Source organism: Lepisosteus oculatus, chromosome 8 (genome assembly GCF_040954835.1).
Source record: "Lepisosteus oculatus isolate fLepOcu1 chromosome 8, fLepOcu1.hap2, whole genome shotgun sequence".
In the NCBI taxonomy this organism is placed as follows: Eukaryota; Metazoa; Chordata; class Actinopteri; order Semionotiformes; family Lepisosteidae; genus Lepisosteus; species Lepisosteus oculatus.
The window spans coordinates 50,083,815-50,103,134 of record NC_090703.1 but is presented as its reverse complement, the minus strand read 5'-3'; the positions used below and the strand labels follow the sequence as shown (position 1 = coordinate 50,103,134).

The 19,320-nt window shown below is 47.1% G+C and overlaps 1 protein-coding gene across 1 annotated transcript in view; it reads right to left on the bottom strand.

Annotated features, from left to right (window-relative positions):
* Positions 1 to 5,042: 5,042 nt before the first annotated feature.
* The window catches only part of kdrl (kinase insert domain receptor like), a 60,628-nt gene continuing 46,350 nt past the window's right edge, over positions 5,043 to 19,320 (bottom strand). Inside the window, exons 25-30 of the mRNA XM_069193759.1 lie at positions 18,034 to 18,133; positions 13,890 to 13,995; positions 12,630 to 12,754; positions 11,704 to 11,782; positions 11,326 to 11,426; positions 5,043 to 7,564 (exon numbers count right to left, since the gene is read on the bottom strand). Coding sequence (XP_069049860.1) covers positions 7,366 to 7,564; positions 11,326 to 11,426; positions 11,704 to 11,782; positions 12,630 to 12,754; positions 13,890 to 13,995; positions 18,034 to 18,133 — 710 coding nt within the window. The 3' untranslated portion in view covers positions 5,043 to 7,365. The remainder of the gene's footprint in view (positions 7,565 to 11,325; positions 11,427 to 11,703; positions 11,783 to 12,629; positions 12,755 to 13,889; positions 13,996 to 18,033; positions 18,134 to 19,320) is intronic.

Below are 19,320 nucleotides of genomic sequence, written 5' to 3'. Positions count from 1 at the left end.
CAGAGCTGCTGCTTGCGCTAGAGATATATAAGGACGCCGCCAAGGCGATATTCTTTACATTCATGCTCTGTCGTAATACAGCCCTCCGTCCATTTTCTAACTTCTTCATTCAAGTCCGGGTCGCGGGGCGACCAGAGTCTGGAGGAAACCAGAGCACCCAGAGGACACCTATGCGAACACAGGCAGAGCATACAGACTCCACACAGACAGCAGCCCAGGTCTGGAGCTGAACCCAGGGCACCAGCGCTGACCCCTGTGAAACTCTTATTTTGTCATACAGTTCCTGTGTGTTTCCTGGATGACCTCTGCGGTTCGCCTGTTTAGTCACCTTCTGTAGTAACGGCAAGGCGCCAGTGTTGCCCTCGATTGTGTAAAAAGCTACTTTTAATCTTCTTGGTAATAAAGTGAAAATCCGGAAAAGAGCAGACAGATAAATTAAGGTGTGGGAGAACACTGAACACGGCTCCGGACGACACCAAGTTTCAGTGCCTTGTGAAGTCCCAGCAGAGGGCGGCCCACATGAAGACACGCGGGCGTTCTCCAATATTGCAGTGTTCATATTTTCTGATGAGACTGATGGCTTTTCTGGAAATGCGTTTCCTGCAGTTCGAAAGAATGGATGAAATAGAAATAGATTCTTTTCACCCTGAAAGTGCCTATTTTTTTCTGTGAAATGCTAAACATGCGTTTCGATTGTCTTCGTTCTTTTTTTTTGGTCATCAGGGTCTCCGTGAGACTCTGGCCCTTACGACGGCTTTACACTTTCAATCACACGCACCTTTGAAACCCAGCATGAGCATTTAGTAAACCTTCTGCTGCCAAAAGAGAACAAATTCTTAGCTGGGTAAAAAGGTGCTGACTGTATCAGAAGGCTGTAGTGTGGTGCTGGAGGAGGTGGTGTCTGTGATGTGGATTGTCTGTTCATCAGGACTCTATTAATCAGTTTGAAATACTTGGCTGCTACACAGACAGAGCTCCACGCAGTGCTGGGGTAACCAGCACAGAGCAGGATGGCACCTCAAAAGTTCAGAATGCTTTTCAAATATTTTGAAAAAGCATGAATGCTCAGATGGATATACTAATTAACAAATTTCACTCCATTTTTCATTCATGTGTTTTTAATTAGGAAGCAGCTAAGGACTCAGTTCAATTTTCATTTTAAGAGAAACTTAGGAAAATACAGATCAGTGGAAAAATGGAGTGCATGCAAAACTAGCTTTTAATTTAAGAATGCCATCGGGATAGTGCTAATTCCATTCGCAGAAATGTTGCGCAATATTCACACTATGTTTTGTCTGTATTTCTCTTCCCGATTATTTCAAAGAGTTGCAGTTAATGTGAGACAATCTCTCATATATAAATGGTTTTAAAATGCAAATCACCTACACAGAACAGTAGAGACAAAATAGCCTTATAGGCACAGTAACAGTAAAGCAAACAATGTAGACAAATATTATGGGTAAGACAGTCCACAATGGAAGAATAAGGACATCAGAAAGACAACAGAGGGGAGGCGGTCACAGTGCCCATCTTCCCTGTATGGGAAATACTTCAGAGTCTAGAAGCTGACTGATCCAAGCATCTCGTCCAGATGTTTGTTGTAAGAAGTCAGGACAGCAGTTTCACAGATATGAGTTGGTATCGTTTTCCAGCCATACTGCTGAAGCTCATACCCTGGGTTCTTTCAAGAAACACCTGGATGAGATCCGAAGATCAATTAGCTACTGACTACTGAGTGATTAAGAGGGTTTGAAGGGCTCCTCTTGTCTGTAACCTCTCACAGCACTATGGTCTTGTAATTGGACACATATCACAATGAATGTGTGATATTCTTTTGTTGTCTTGAGTGCCTTCTGAATGAGTTTTTAAACACTTTTTTAAAATGAGGATCAGATAAAGGTTTATTCCATGTTGCCAGAGAAAGAAAAGAGACACGAGTTATGCTGCAGAGCCTTCTTCAAGTGTCACACCTGTAGAAGGCTCCACAGCTGAACAGTTGTGTCTCTTTCTGTCCCTTTCACCATGGAACGATCCTTGACCTGTTCTTTTACAGCCATTGCATGCTGACTGAGCTACAGTACCTACTTGGACTTGTTTAAAATAATATGCTTCCTGTGAATTGACATGGGCATGTGATTATTTGTAAATAGAAGAGGAGTTTATTAGTTTACCCTTTATATAAACGAGAAATAACTTGATCTCATTTTCTAGATGGTGGCCAACTAGTAGGTGACATTATAAACTTTTCAATGAAAACTTGAAAATAACTTCTGCCATAGAAATACCATACTGTTATGAACCGGCAGACAACCACTGAAAAGCGCAATGAGAATGAAGCTAGGGGGACATTATGTTCTGCTTATGTGCTGTAGCACGTACAGATGACAGCCAGTCTCAGCCCCTAGCACAGCCCCGCTATTTGTATACACGAGCATATGTTTGTAGTGCTGAAGACAGACCTTGCGACACCCTCCAGTCTGCTCATGAGCTCTGACGTGTGCAGTAGAAAGCCGATTGCTGCCAGTGTCTCGGGGTCTGCTGGAAACGTCTCATAGTGCAGCTGTGCGCAGACAGAGCTGGCCTTCCTTTGCAGGGGGTGGGTACGCGTGCAGGGACTGCACCCGCAGGACCCGGGCCTGCAGGAGGTGTGCAGAGGTGGGTGCCTTCTGTGAAGTCCGGTTAAACCGAGGTCTAGTTTGAGTTTGTGTGCAGACAAATAAATAAAGATAGAGTTTCAATGCACATGCGTTTTCTAAAGTGAGGAAGGACCATGCTAAAATTCCCTTTTTTCAGACTGTGAGGCAAAGGGAATGTTCGACTGAAGCGTCTTAATTCCTGCTCTTCCAGGTGCGTTTACACTCCTTTACACACCATGATAGACTAATACATCTGCTTATGGACACTGGCTTCAAGTTCATGCGCAGGACAAAGGTCATCCTGGCACATGGAGGTAGGTTAAAGGTCATCCTTTCACACAAGGGACGAGTCAAAGGTCATCCTGGCACAGAACTGCTTTGGCCGGCCATGCCCTGCTGTTGTCCTGTTGTTTTTACACGGGATGCTCAGGGGACAGAACATAATACAACAGAAAACGCAAATGATGGTGTTGCTTGAAGGCAAGTAGAATAATGTTCAGTTAAGCTTTCTGACAAGTTTTTCCTCTGTCCTCCACTGTTTGTATTGACGCGCTTCTTCCCATTCTTCGCATCGGCACTGTGTCCTCTGCTCCGTTTCCAGGCTCTTTTTTTAGCTGCAACGGCTGTGGTTGAGCCTTCAGAACTTCCTCTTGTCCTTAAGAGCCGGGGGGACAAGAGAGCTGGTCTCACCTCCTCATGGAGAAGCGATATCCTGTCTGTTGTTGGGCTCGCAGGTAGGAGAGCAGATGAGGCTGAGGAAGCCCTCCTCCGCCCTCGCGGCGCTGTCCTCAGGAAACACATCCCCCGCACTGTGCGGCCGTGGCCGGAGCGCACGTTTAGCACTAGGCAGGGCGTGGCCTGACCGTTATAGTAACAGCCAATTAACGTGTGACAGTATGTGAAGCTGCGCTTCTGACTGCTGAACTGTGGTTTTGGCAGGATTTCACAGGGCCCGCTACGTGTCGCCTCTGTTGAAGCCATTAGTAAAGCCTCCTCCTTCCCGGGCCTTTGTTTTTCTTGGGAAGGGGTCGTGGAAGTGGGAATTAGGGATATACAGACCTCCAATTGTTTCAGGACAGAAACAAAAACAGAACTACCGTCGGCTTCGTTAATTATATCCGAGCGGAACTCGGTTTGAGACCCCCCAGCACCCCGCTTGCTAATTACAGTGACAAACACTGTCATGTGGTCTGAAGGAAGTATGGGGGATTGTAACAGGACATACTTAATAAATGATTTATAATGGGGCTCTATAATCTGCTACATGACCTGAGCTGGTATCCAGGGGACTGCCCTCACTTTGGACGAGCACTTTGATCTCTGTGTTTCGAGGTATTTAATTTTTTTTAAGCTGGATTTTCAAAATGAGTCATCCATGGAGGGGAAGAGAAACCCCAGCATCCCAGTGCAAAGGCCTCTGCTGCGAAACATCAGCACTGGCATAAGTCACGTCACTCTCAGCGGCTCGCAGCAGGTGGCCTGTCTCCGCTGGAGCAGACCAGCTCCCGCAGGGCAGCGATCCTGAAGGAGGAAAAAGTGGGCTGGGGGAGCTCTTCCGTCCCTCTGGTCAGGTTTACAGGCAGGATCGCGGTGGACGCAGATGTGCTCTGTGCCTCAAATTTGGTTTCGTGTGTTCGGCTCGTGCTTGTGTGGAAAAGTGTGTTCTTCCCCTTCTTGCAGCAGGAAGATGTTGAAAGATAATGGACCCGACCCCCAACATCCTTTCGCTGTTTATCCACTGTCCACGTTCCTGGAAGCGGTGGACATCGACAGGCACAGACACCGAAGATCGCCGGCATTTTCCCGTTCTCCTTGTTGTGGCGATGGATGTGCTCTCGCGGTGCAGTGCTTCGGGATGGTCCGGTGTTGGTGACAGAGATCCAGCCCGAGTGCGACGCTGACAGGCAAGGCCAGAGAGGTCGGGGCCCGCAGTCTGCTGGCACCGAACCGCCCGAGGAGGCCCAGACGAGTGACTCACTGTCTTCCTGTGCCCCCTGCAGAGGTGGGGCTCTGCGTCTCGATGACACACGGGCTGCTGAGACTTGGTTGAGAAGGAAACGGATCTGACAGCGTCCAGGCAGCTGGGAGGGGTCACAAGACACACTGACGTTCACTGCTGTACCCCACAACCTGGCACACTGCTCACGACTGCTGGCCCATGTCCCAGGCGCCCTTCAGTTCGGCTCTGCCGTTTCAAGGAGGGAGGAGCTCATGCTGTCCTTCAGTTCTGTATTGCTTGATTCCGATTAGCTTTCATGGAGTAATAAATTTACAAAGAGGTGGTATAACAGGGCGATTCTGAGACGGACACACTTCTTCGGGAGTTTATTAAAAAATCAGACTTTTCTGAAAGTAAAAGAGCATTTCTGTGTTTGTGCAGCAAACCAAGGGAGCCACAGCCAGTGCTGGTGTATAAATATATAGATCTTTATTTTTTATTTTGGGTTGGTTAATAAAAAATACATTTGTATAAACGCAGCTACAATATGGAAGACAGACAAAATTATCAGTGCATATGCTTCTCATACAACCCCCCAAAAACAACACTCCGAGTTTATACAGATAACACTTGGCAGTAAGCTACTTCTCAGGTACCACGTCTCGTCTGGACCCAAACACAAAGTTTTACTGGCACGTCTTGGCTGGTGGTGAACATTGACAGTGCTGGCCACTGGCAGCTGTGCTGAGGAAAGATGACCTGGTATAACTGCAGCTAGGCGCTCGGAGAGCGGGTTATTCCTACGTACTGCACACGGTCACTGGGGTCTTGTTCAGGGAGAGGAGTGGCCTTCCTGGTTGCTCTAAAGGCAATGATAGTGTCATCTTGGTTTCTCCTGACAGAAACCTTTTAGTCTTTTACATGGCTAAAAAATGTCATATCCGAAAGCCGGGGATACTCTGTTGTGTTGGAAGATTTGGTTTTGTGACCAGCACATTCACAGACACACAGAATCCTAGCCTGCCCTGCAAGCGTTACTGACATTGTTGTTGAAAGAGAAGTGGACCTGTGACAGAAGCTCCTTAATTATAAACATTCTCGTATGCACAAACAGTAGAAAATCTATATCTTTAAATAGATGCTCCTGAAAGTGTACAACAGCATATGTGGTATAAAAGGTTTTTCTTTTCAATAAGAAGTAGAGACAATTGTTAGTATTTACAAAAAAAACATGTGCTGATGCAGCTGACACCAAATCTCTTTTCCCCCCCATAAGTATTGCTCTCTTACACGCCCACTGTCAGATCTCACCAATAAAAACATTTAGTTTTGTTTTGACTAACTGGAGGCAGAATGGAAAGACAAAAGGTTCAACTTGATTTGCACAATTTAATGTGGATTCCTGTGCATGAGTGTTGAAATTTCTTTTCCACAACAAATACTGTCATCAACATACAAGCACAAAGAGGACTGTCTTCTCTTGTTTATAACAGTGCTTATGTGCTAAGTACTGGCACAATCCTTTGTCTTGGATGTTCCTTTCTTTGATTTTAATTTTAAACCAACACTGATACTTCCTGAAGAGTGGTGCACTATCACAGTTGCTTCCTGAGAGAGTACAAAACCTTTCATTTTTTGGGGGACCAGTGTAATTGTGAAACAAAGAAAAACTCAGTGTTTGACCTAACTGGACTATAAGTGAAATGGAGCTCCCTGAGCATGTTGTACAGTTATTTCTGAATATTTTGTGAATCTAATCTATATATTACCCTGAAGGGTTTGGTGTTTGTTGTACACTATGTATATATAAAAAACCCTTTCAGACTTCTGTATTTTTGTTCAAAGAGAGTCATTTAAACAAAAACAGACAGTGCCATGAAATGTTTTTCAGGATATAGTTGTGCAATTTCTGTTAGTTGGCCACAGAGGATTTTTCTCAGTGTTATTAGCAATATGATCTGTTTTATTACAAAGGCAGTGTGAAAGGATTCGTTAATAGTGAAAAATCAGGGGTCGGTGAAGTTATTTCCTTTTGCTATCAGTAATGTGGTGTTCATTACCCTGTTTTCTAAACTGCGTTGCTCTGGGGCCTGACCTGCGGGGAGGTTTAATGAAACACAAACAGCTTTAGTCAGACCAAGCTTGTTTCTGTTCTCTTCAAATTCTTTCAGTTTATGAAATATTACTTTTAATATTTTAAAAACTCTCACCATTTTCTTCCGTCAATGTTGAGCCAAGATACAGCAATACGAATAATAAAACATTTCCAGTTCCAATTTATAAAAATATACATATACGGAATGAGGAAGAGCACGAATATATATATATAAATCTGGCTTCCTTTTCCTATTTCAGAAAGGCTGTAAGAACTTTCCTCATTACTGGCACTATGAGATCCCACCCTCATGGCAGACACTGCTGAAGGAAGCGCCGCTGGGCTTTCCTGTAGTGTGAGAGGCGATTAAGTACATTACCAGGAGTGTCTTCAGCTCCTGCGTGTTCACAGTAAATACCCCTTGTTCTTCACACGAGTGCCCTGAGCCTGTCTCTCTGTGCGAACGGATGAATTAATGGGCATCGAGTCTCGCTGCGTGAGCATCATCTGTCTGAGCCGCTGCTGAGGGCGGCGCTCTTTGATCTGTTCGGCAGGCCGTACGAGATGCGGGTCGCGCTCCGAGCCTGCCCTGCAGGCCGGCGGGCCGCGGGAGCTGTCCCGGGAGCCCGGCGGTCTGTGACGAGGGGGGAGGGGGGCGAGAGGCAGGGCGCATGGGGGGGGGGGGGACGGGGCCCCTAGACCGGCGGGGTTGAGTAACGGACCACGTAGTTGTAGTCGGGGGGCGGGCTGTGGCACTCCAGCGCAGGGTCCATCGGCAGCGTGGCCGGGTCGTCCAGCCCGAAGTCCAGCGACGGCACGGCTGGCTGGCACTTGGCGGTGTCCTTCTCGCCCTCTGACCGCACCGACTCCTTGCTCTTGCTCGCGGCTTTCATCCTGCCCGGGAGACAGAGAGCCACACGGTTACCGCCGAGCCTGAGGCCGCCGCCCCGCGCCGGGTGCCCCGCCTCATCTCAGCCGAAGGGCCGGGAAGCGACACCTGAGCCCGCCCTGATTCAAGCCAACCTGGCTGACACAGCCTGTACCGCAGCGTGACTGACGATACAGAAAAGAATATGTAACAGGTTTATTCCCTGCTGAAAAGAGAAAGTGTTTTCTCTCTTCTCTTAAGAGCATGGAATAAACCTATTGCTTGTTCCTTTGCAGACTACGCACGCTGACACAGCTCCCCACCTGAACCACCACACCACCTGAAAGAATATGACCGTTTAGTACGAGCGTGTCAATTGTTTATATGAGCCATGAGCTCTTTTTACCAAGTAACGCCGGCAGGATTAACAAAGACGGAACAGACTGAAGGGGCGCTATTATACGCGGGACAGCAACGGCAAATCTTTCAGGACTTTTAATTGGTTGCAGGTGGTCGGTACAGGGGAACATTTGCAGACAAAAACATTTCGGGACAGCGGTACTTGTTCTCTAAGCTGTGGCATCAGGCAATGTTATTGCTCCTGCTCTGCTTATTACCACCAGTTGTTATTACTGATTTAGTGGAAACCTCGTGTCATATACATCCCTGTCCAGAGATGGGCCGGAAAAATGCACCAAGAATCCAAGCTGGTTTTCCGTGATCATTCTTTCCCACGATCCGTCTCCGACACACACAATGTTTGGCAGGCACTGGGCTCTTGCTTTGTAGGCTGTGCTGCCTGCTAATAAAATCTGCGTTATTGTGCGCCTTTGTTGGAGGGACAGGCTCAGACCTTCTTGATGGATGGGAGCTTCCTTGCCATTATGGATTAAGTCGGGCTGTAATTAACTGAAAGAGGCATGCTGCTCACTGTTTGTACCTGCTGCGTTTGCCAGGTGGAATTCTGTCAGACAAAGGCCCAGTGGGGCCGGCTGCACGATGAGAGCCATGCTTGGCTTTAATAAAGTGACTCCAGGTCAGGGGTGATGGAATACTTCTCCCACAGAGGCTCTCCTCCTGAATAGGTAGATGACTGGGAGGCCGCCCAGCCTGGATTCGGTTTTTAATTTTCCTGTGGCACGACGTGGCCAAGCCGTGCCCAGCCTGAATTCTTCCCACCTGAGATCAGGGCTGCAGCTGTGTTCCGAGGGAGGTTTGCTGCGCATGGAAAGATGGCACTCTCCGTTGCAGCACAGGGGCTGGGCGTCTCCAGCAGCCAAGAGGGCCGAACAGAGCCCGCGAGCTTGAGGCATGTCGATCCACACTCTGTGTCTTTCATTCGTCTCCAGAAGAGCAACACTGCCCATCATTAGAAACATTAGCACAAACTTTTCCAGTACTCTTAGTAATATATTCTACTTTTTTATTTAATTATGTATTTTCTATAATTAATTCCTATAAAGACGATGAGGATTTTATTCTGCAATATTTTATGAATATTCTAGGCCAGGTTTGTGTTGACTTCTCTGAGCATTTACAAATATTATTTTCTTTACAGGTGAACCTACGTTCTTGCTTTTGAAAGCACAGCTTGTTGAAGTTACGCAGTTATAGCCTGGACTCCACACTTCTTACTTTGTAAAAAAAGTGACATTCTTTAACCAAGGGCTTGGATAAAAGTGATTTTATTCCGTATTTATGACTTTGCTGCGATCTTATGGCTCACTGGGGATCCAAGGCCAGATTTTCTAATTTTCTGCTTTCAATTTGCAGGTATTAAAGTTGTCAGGAGTAACAAGGCGCACCAGCGAACTATCTGTGGTTCTTGGCTTTCTTCCCAGGGCACTAAACTGAGGGAGAAAGAGCGGCGCTCTGAGGACCACACACTCAGGACCTTTCCCAGGATGCACAGGGGCCCAGCACTCCTGACTGCGGGCCAGGTCTCACCTTGCACCGTGCTTAAGGCTGTCGTTTAAGTGGCGAGCGAATATGAGTAATGGAGTGCAGTCAAATCCTCAGCATAATTAATGAGGTCGGGGCCAGCCTTGAGGTTTAACCACGTCTTCCTCCTCACAGTCCTTTAAACTTCAATCACAGCAGCGAAAAGCAGGGTTCAGCCCAAGGGAATGGGCAAGAATGAATATGTTGGGAGGGGGTTGTGACAGAAGCTATCATAACATCAGCTTGGAACTCTTCAGTCCCAGAGCCAGAACTTTAAACACCAAAAAGGATTTTTAATCTTGAGTTCACACATTGTTTCCAACTCAAGGCCCATATTAGGCAGACAGGATAGGGGTGCGTGTCTGGCTTCGGTGGTGATTCTTGTGTTCTGAAAGGTGCTGATGGAAATGAGCTTTTTCAAGTCCTGTCTCACTTCAGAAATATGTTCTCTGATTCACTTAAACTCTTGAGTGGTGTTTGAAATATAGGGACAGGGAGGCACAGATCCTACGGTTCCCTTGAGTACAGTATGTGGTTCACCTGGTCCAGATACTTTATAGATCGATGTGCACGAAGCATGTGGTTTTATTCAAGACACTGGGGATGTGGGAGTGAAGCTCTCTCCGTGATATTTTTTCCTGACAAATAGAAGCCTAATTTTTAAAGCAAATATAATTTAACATTTTGAACAATACGTCTTGAAACGAGCTCAACTCGTGATGAAGCACAACTGGGTCTTGTTGGCTGGCTGGACTTTCTAAAGTCTCCACTGATTTGAAAAGGAAAAGAAAAAAAAAGGAATCAAAGCTGAGATCCTAGCCGTGGAACTACCCCTTCCTGGCTGTAGATGAAGACATGACCCCCGGGTTGACGGGAGAGGAGTATTCCGAATGGCGCGGCACAAAACCTCTACATAGGTCTTGCAGGGACTACAAGTCCTGAGACCTGCAGTCCTCTGATGTTTGCTCACAATCCAGCGCTGTCACATCACAGGCAAGAGTCTCGCCAAGCGCCATGATGCGTCCGTTGCAGGAGTCGCCCTCGCAAATTGGCAGCAGGATGCGTCCTTACAGATGCAAGAATTGTTTCCATGTGTACATGACTGGCATCTCTTACCGTGAGCGATGTTCAAAGCAGGCGGAGGGTTTGCAGCTAATATTTAAACCGGAATTAAATCGGCCTGTTGGGGAACTTGGGTTTAAAGCAGTCTCTCCTGGGATGCGCCTGTGTCAAACCCTTGCCAATACAGGCTGATGTTTTGTCAGGTGCATTCTGACCGATTTCGCTTGTGAATGGTACTAGCGCTTGTAACAATGCAAAGTTGCAAAACTGAGGAGAGTTAAATTAGAGGTTTTGTTCCAGAATTCTGCTAGGTCAACAATTCACTTGTTTACAGGCTAAAAGGCTTGCAGTTATCTCTGGTGAGCTGGACTGGGTCCCACCGACATTTATCACGGAAGATGTGTGCTCTTTCAGTCATCTGATGTTTGCTAATTTCACAACGTGTCTTTAAAAAAGCTCGTTAAGGAAAGCACCGAGACAGCAAGCTGCACAAGACACAGGACGGTTCCTGCCTGTTCACCCTGAATGGGAATACCACTTCCGGAGCCTTTTGTGTCCATCTTTTCAGATCATTACACCGCACAATGGTGTTTCACGAATCTGCTGGCTCACTTTCGCAACCCTCGGCAGAGGGAAAACTAATCAGGAGCACTTGGAAGTGTGGGAAACTCAGGAGCCCTGCTAAACGTGCAACATCTGCATTCCAGAGCGGGAGAAAAACAGCTCTTCCTGTGGTTCTGGAATCCGTCAGTGACAGGGCTCAAACAGGATTACATGTACTTACGCTAAAGCCATTATGCTCAAGGGCCTGGCTAGGTTTTCCAGGAGCTGCAGAGTCTTCACCTCGTCTGAGCAGAGCCCCATCCCGCTGTCCGACTGGCCCTCCTGCACAGGACACAGGACAGGAAGTTAGAGCCTGGCCAAGTGTAGCGTCCTGAACGGTGCCTTTTATTGGAGAGGTTACTCCAAACTGAGCAGGTCAGTGAATGCATGGGGGCATATATTATCTAGGGCTCTTTTCACATGGCTGCAGGAGATGAAGTGGAATGTCTTTCCAAATGAATGAGAAGAACAAGGCAGCGCGTTTTCCAAAGCTGTGTGTAGGGAAGCCTTTTTCCCCAGTTATGCACCGTGACGCTCTCCAGCCCCAGGCAGGACCTACCTGGTCGGTTTTGTGTGTGTCGTCCTCCACAGTGACCTCGTCAAAGGTCTTCACGCTGGGGGGGCGGATCTTTATGTTCCTGTGTGACGAGGAGGCAGATAATTTTAGACAAGTATGAAAAGCAACTTAACCTACAGAATTGTGCAAAAAAATAAATTTATGGTTTGCAGAAGGTACGGAAGGAACTGTGGAATGTTTTTCCCCCCCGAATTTCTATAATGCAGATTTAAACTTTCATTATTTCCCTCAAGTTAAATTAGTTTTTTTATCAGCCACAATAAAACAGAAGACACACTGCAGCATTTCAGGATACACTGGCTGACTTAGAAGACATTCAGATTATTATTATTATTTTCACCACACATTTAAAATAGATGGATCCAGTTCTAATGATACACATGGCCTTTCATCACCTGGAAAACACCTGCTGGTATAATCAAAATCTAGGAGCTTTGCAATATTGTCTTCGGGGGGGTAGAAGGGCCGTATCAGGTGCTCTGGCTGCGATTGGAATTCCGTGAGGTGGCCAAGATATATATATGGAGCTGTGTTGATGGACGGTTGCGCTGTACTAGATTTATTCAACATTATCTGTGCCGATTCTTTTCAGCAAAATGCAACAGCCGCTTCTCTGTATCGCCCTGCTGCGGTTTAACCTCTGACAGCCGAGGGCAGCTTTTAACCGCACGTGAGGCTGGAGAAGAACGTCAGACCTCTGCCCCCGGTGATTTATGTCGGGGGCCGTGCTCTCTCTCACTGCTGTGCACCCGTGACCCCCCGTTTCACCATCGCCCCCACGGCAGGCCTTATCCCTGCTGGAGGCCCGGGCTGCTGTTGCACGGGCCTGGCGGATCAGAACCAGAGAGCTGGCCCGGGACCGTGCTGCAGGCCTCGGTGCCTGTGTGGCGGGGGAGAGCTGGGCTTACCATGTGCTCCCCGAGTTCCTGAGGCTGTCTGAGTTTCTGGAGGGCTCCTCTGCTTTCGAAGTGCTTGAGGCCTTGTCTTCCTTGGTCAGCAGTGCTGTGTTTATGGGGATGTAGTGCTTGCCGTCCTGCGAAGGGCACAGATGGAATTATTCTGTGATGACACATTCCGCCCACAGCAAGTGCAAATAACTATGTGGTGCTGGAAAGAACCTGTAAGACTTTAATTTTCCATTGGTAAACCTGAACACCGGAGCATCTGGAGCTCCATGTTTGTAAAACAAAAACACAAATCCCAACTTTTAGCAGTCCAGGCTGGAAAATGAGCCTGTTAGGAATGAGGGAAAAGCTAAAGAGCTGCAGACGTGCCAACCCACAGTGCTGTATCAGTAGGGACTCTGAAAATTGTCTCTGTAAAAAAAACAATCAGTTCTTTTACCCATCAATATGTTAAGGAATTACGTTGAATGATAAATATGCTTTTGCTTTCATTATCTTGGTTCACTTTACAAATGAAAACCAGAATGTCTCCTGTTTATTCTGCAAAACATTTTTTTTCATTTTTAATTTACAAAGAAAGTGATCTTGCACGATCATACGGTGTATACGTTTAATGCGAGTCAGTAATCTCAGCCATGGCTGAGATCTGTTCAAAACTGAAAAGCCTCTCTAGAGAGTCTATGAGATCAGTGCTGCTTTTCTCTCAATTAACCTCCTCCAGAAACGATGTGGGAAGAAGGTCTTTTGGCTCTTTAATGTACAGTACAAGGAGCACCACACTGTCCCTCTCTGGTTCCTGAGAAGGGACCGGCGGGGAGTGAGCATGGCCTGTGTGCAAGAGAAAGTGAATCATTTCATTTCTTTGGGGAGTCTTTGCTGCATGAAGAGCCTGTTGTCAATGCAAATGGATCTACCCACAAGCAGCGTTATGTGAAGACAATATCTGATTAGTAAAAAAAAAAAACTTCTAAAAAATAAATTAAAAGTAGAAAAAATGTGATAAGTGAGTCTTAATAATTATAATAATAAATAATTCTTTACAGTTATACAGTATAGCGCTTTTCTGGACACTCCACTCAAAGCGCTTTACAGGTAATGGGGACTCCCCTCCACCACCAATGTGCAGCCCCCAGCTGGATGATGTCTTCATTTTCTGTGCAAAATCACTAATCATAAACATTCTCATTTTTTCAGTATTGGCCTTGCCTGCGCACAGCTGTTGAACATGGAGTTCCCTGAGCACACCTGAGCTCCTCTCCTTACCTGCTGCACGTTGGCCTGAAGCAGGTCTCCTAGCTTCTCCACCAGGTCTGTGAAGGTTGGTCTGTCCGCAGGCTCCCCCTGCCAGCAGTCTAACATTGTCTGGTAGCTGCAGGATAAAAGCTTTAATTACTGCGCTGGACAGGATGATGTTTTATTGCTGTGAGGAAGTCATCAGTGCTTGCCGTGTTGCACTGTGAAGGTTTCTGACACGGAAAGGTCATTTTCCATTGCAAAAGCCCCAGATATCTGTCTAATGGTGTGCACAGTACAGAGCCCTGTTGACACACTGCACGTGTGTCTGTAAGTGCTGATGGTCAAGGTGAAGCACAGGAAATGGCTGTGAACACATGCAAAACAGCGGTACTGCTTGACATGCACACCGGCAATCAGCGCGGCCTGGCTGTGACTTTATTATGTTGATATACCACGAGAAGGAGGTGCATTTCTTAATACCTAATATTATCAGTCTACATAGTGAACAGGGCAATGTGATAATTCCACACTAATTGCTTAGAGCCTTGGTGCGCTGCCCCACACAGTTTTTAAATATTTTTGACATTCTTCAGAAGGGCTGTCAGCATTGCTGGCCATGTGGGAAGTCTCTGCTTGAGGTCGTTCCAATACGCTGTGCAGTAATACAGGGTTAAACTGCAGAGGAATGCAGCAATTCAGTGCGGAGTATTATAGTTTATACTGAAAAAACAGCCGACTTCAGTGACGGACACTGAGAGACAATAAAGAATGTTTCAAGGATGCTTTAGATTCCATTAACTAACTAAATAAATACATCACAGGCAGGATAACATGACAAATCAACTACTAACTACTAAAAGTAATGGTAGATGAGCTGAATTCCCTCTCTCGTTTGTAATCTTTCTTATGTTCTTCAGACAGCTCCTCCTATGGGGGGAACCTCCTGGTGATGAAATTCTCCAGTGCTTACGTTTCTGTTTCATCCCGCCTGGATGTATATAATAAAGCAGAAAACCCCAGTCCTGGTCCTGGAGGGCCGGTGTGCCTGCAGGTTTTTCAGCAGCAGCTGAAGACCTCGGAGAAGTCGTTAGCTTCACCAATACTTAATCCAATAAAGAGCCGCTTCAGGTTGTTACACGCCCAGCTCGACTGCGAGCCTATATGTCACCAGCCCTGCAGATCCTGCACTGGGGTTACCCCGTACCCCTGTATTAGAACAACGACCACACTGTGGCCAGACACACTTAGAAACGACTGTGCAAATACGTGCATGTCATGCTGTTTCCCAGTGACTGGGAGCCGCATTGAAGTTGGCCATGCTGGCCACGTGTTGAGGTGGGACTGGCTACAACTGCATCACCCACACAGTCTGATGTTAAAAGCTCATACTAGCTGAGCTACTCTGCATTGCCTTCTAAGGAGTCTCCAAACGCAGATGGTCCCCTGCTCTTCCCCTTCTCCACCTGTGTTTTTGTTTTGGCCTTCGATATCCGAGCCTTAAATCACTATTTTGTCTTCCCCAGCAATGCCGCAGTTAATTGGAGGAAATGGCTCCGTAGTAATTCTCCCTGTCATTAGCCTTATTCCCCAGGTGCACGGATCCCGGAAGTGTCGGGAAGCGCACATGATAATGACTTTTGATTGGTCACAAATCAAGGAGCAGCTAGGATGTCCGATAGCTCCACAATGAAATCCCCAGGCACCTCCTTCCTGTTTTGTGGCGGCATGCTAACATCTGGGAATGTGTGTATATTGTCTTAATGAAGGGAATTCTCTATTGTTGCAGATGCAGTTCTTTGTTGTGTCCGTGATGGTGACTCATTCGGGCTGGGCAGCAGGGGGCCAGAGGTCTGCTCGCAGTGCGCTCAGGGCTTCAGGGTAAGGATTTGCCCTGGTGCTCTCGCCCTGTCCTCCTCACACTGTGCACCAGTCTTGATTCGCTGCGCGCAAGTTAAGGGGGAAGAGCAGTTTAGTGTGCTCGGCCCCAAGCAAGCGTTGCCCTTTACCTCCCAAAACGGCTGGTTCAGGCCATCTGATGAAATGACAGGAGGCTAGTACTGTGTTCAGGGCTGTGTTGGGTGCGAGTCTTGCTGGTCGATGCCTTATGGATGGGATTGAGCTTTAAAGTCACAGGACACGTAATTACAACAGGAGAAACGGATGCCTTTACCATGAATTTAGGTCAGGGATGCCCCAGTCCAGTCCTGGAGGTCCACAGTCCTACAGGATTTCATTCCTGCTCAGATTGTTGTGCCCCAGTGTAACGTATAATTGGCTGAACTGGAACAGGACAGTAGCTCCTATCAGCAGGGGCAACTGATGCAAAGAGACCAAGACAGTCTGCCTCCAGGCCTGGACTGCGTCAGGGGTTTCTAATGTGGAGCAGGAGAACTGCCAGACCCGATACATTGTCTTTGAGTGAATTGCTGAGTTCGCTCACTTTCAAATACATGAAGTTGGTTTGCATATATAGTACTTCTCCCCTTGCACACTGCTTTGTGGTTCAGAATGAAGGATTCTGCAGGTCAAATGCTGAAACTTTACATAGACAAGAGCTGGGTTTGTTCCAGCTCTGCAGACGAACATCTCCTCGGTGAAGAAGTGTGTTCAGGACTGAAGGATCGCAGCAGTGCCTGGGAATAGTAGCAGACGACGAGTCTCACATGGTGGTGTTAGTAATCCCAAGCAGGGAATAACAGCGAGAACCACAGGACTGGGCAGCCGAGGCCAGAGAGACTGAGGGCTTTGCTTCCATTTGTCTCAAAGGAAAAAAAAAGGAATACAAAACAAATACCGTTCCTACCCAAGATTGACAGCGTAGAGAAACACTAAAACTATTCGGTTTCAACAACATTTACAAGGTTCTACCTTGAGAATTGCCTCCGCACACGGGGAGTATTCAGACCCAGACTTTCAATGCCAGCTGCTGGGGAGCGCTGCCACCGGACCGGGCTGCCTGGATGTCCCAGGTCTTTCATGTGAGGTTCGGTTACTGCCCAATCTGTGTCAGTCAGATCTATATCCTCAGCGAGTGTCCAGTCCACTTCAGCTCTGTGCCAATCGCACCTTTCAGTCAGTACATGCCTGTGCGCGCTTCACTTTCAGATCTTGGAATTCAGTCCGACATCCCTGGTAATGAAATCTGAGATGTTTTTCTTCTCAGCCGTAGTAATGTGAAAAGCTTTTTGACTTTGGCTGAGGCCTACAGTGGGCCCTCCCTCGTCTCCCTCGAGGAGGACTGAGTGAATTGCTGCTGTGGGCCTTCTCTCTCGTACAACAAATTGAGCTTGTTTTTCAGGAGGAACTTCAGGAAATTCGCAGGGCCTGATTAAAGACTCCCCCTGGACATACTTCAGTGCTTCAGAAGGTCATATAAAACAGTTTGTGGACAATTTAAATTCTACAGACGGCAAAGCAGGTTAGCTCAGGGTTCACACCTGATTTTGACACATTTACCAACGATATTTCAATAGATAAAAAGCCAGTGTCCCCTTATAGTAGTGAGAAAGAGGTCAAGACACTATAACTAGGGCTGCAGAAATCATGCTCATGACATGGTCTGGAATCAATAATAATAATAATAATAATGGCAGTAGTAGTACGGAGTAGTGCTTTACATTAGGAAGGATTAAGATTCGGTTTTAACTAACTGCATTACCCAGAGGACACAGGCATCAATATAGGCGGGGAGAATGATTTTCCACTATTGATGTGCAACACCCTCTGATGCCTGTCTGCCGTCATGCACTGGCAGCACTTTACACAAAGCACGGACTGGTATCTCGGGTGGACTTCAGCCCCCCCGTTGACCAGTGGCTCTAATGCTCAAACCAGTGCAGAACAGTTGAGTTTCTCTGCCCAGGATGGTGCTCGAGCTGAGCAGCACCGCTCGGTCGCTTACGGGGTGGGGCAGTGACTCTGTGTCTAAGGATCTGCCCTTGTGGCTGGAAGGTTGCCGGCTCAAATCCGGCGGCTGGCAGAGGAATCCTACTCTGTTGGGCCCTTCATCCCAGCTGCTCCAGGGGCGCTGTATAAAAGGCTGACCCTGCGCTCTGACCTCCAGCCTCTCTCCCTGTCTGTGTCTCATGGAGAGCAAGCTGGGGCCTGCGAAAAAGACAGATTCCTAACGCAAGACATTGTAAATGGCCAATAAGGTGATCTCTTATCTTACATGTCTGCGGAGGCATAGTCGGGGGCCCTCATCCGGGTGCCTTGCTTCAGCTTGCAGCAGAACTCCTCGTCTATGTGCAGCCCGGGGTAGGGCGAGGCTCCTGGAGGGGCAGGGGCAAGAGTCACTGGGCTGGGCCGGCTCGTTGAGCGAGCCGCGGTGAGGCCAACAAGCCGGACCAGAGTCAAAACGCTCTTCGCATTGAAACATAGTTTACACACCCATCATCTGCCTGAAATATGGCAGTGCAAATAATTCCCTTTTATTATAATGAAGAGCAAGATCCTAGGACATTTGACCCATCGTGTTCAGTTTGTTCTGTTTCTCTGTGTTATAGCCGGTACCGACTGTATTAGGAACACCCCCTTCCCCCTACTGAAACACACCCCTCCACCCTGGCCCATTGAGGGACAATGTAAGGTAGCTCCCCTCTGCGTGTCTTACAGAGCAAACCAGAGCTCTTCATGAAAACCCATGTGCAACATGCAGACTCCACACAGACAGACTGTCCCATCAATCTGGAACTGAACCCAGAGCCCTGGGGGTGTGAGGCAGCACTGATTGCACAAAAGAGTGGGTTTGGTATGTAAATGGGATTAATAACGAGTGCCAAAGTGTGCCAAAGTAAGTTTCCCCTTGATTGCTTTTTATGAATGTCTGTTTTCTAAAGATATTTGTAAAAACAATATTTTTCCAGACCAGATGTGATCTTCTGACATCGCGCGCACATGAATCCATTTTTCTGAGAGAATAATGTTCTGAAAAGTGGGTGACGTCAGCCTAAACCCATTACCCCCCCCATCAACAGCCATGTCGGGGGGAGTGTCATTGTTGCGCAGTATTGTCTTTATTAATTACAATGTAACCCAAAGCTGATTTAAAAACAGGGTGTGTGTTCAGCTGTGGCACCTAAACTAACAAGATCAGGAAATCCAAGGTAGCAAGACAAAGCCCGAGCCACTGGAGGTTGTGCGATACCATAATGTGCTTAAGTTTGCAATTTGTGACCCGGGCAAACTTTTGACCTGCAAATAATATCTGATTCCAAAGGTTATGGTTTTTAATTGTTGTGAATTCTTAAGTTCCCCTATTATGTTCTTTTAGACACACCTAAACACACTTCTCTATATACAAGTGGGAAGTGTGGGAGGGGTGGAGTTTATTTTTTTTCTAGTGCCTTCCATCAGCAGTGCAGCAGAAAAAATTAAATCAATCTACTCCTGCAGAGACCGGAGTTCTGCTCCGACGCCACGTGGTAAACAGCTGATGTTGACGATATGTCTCTTTGGG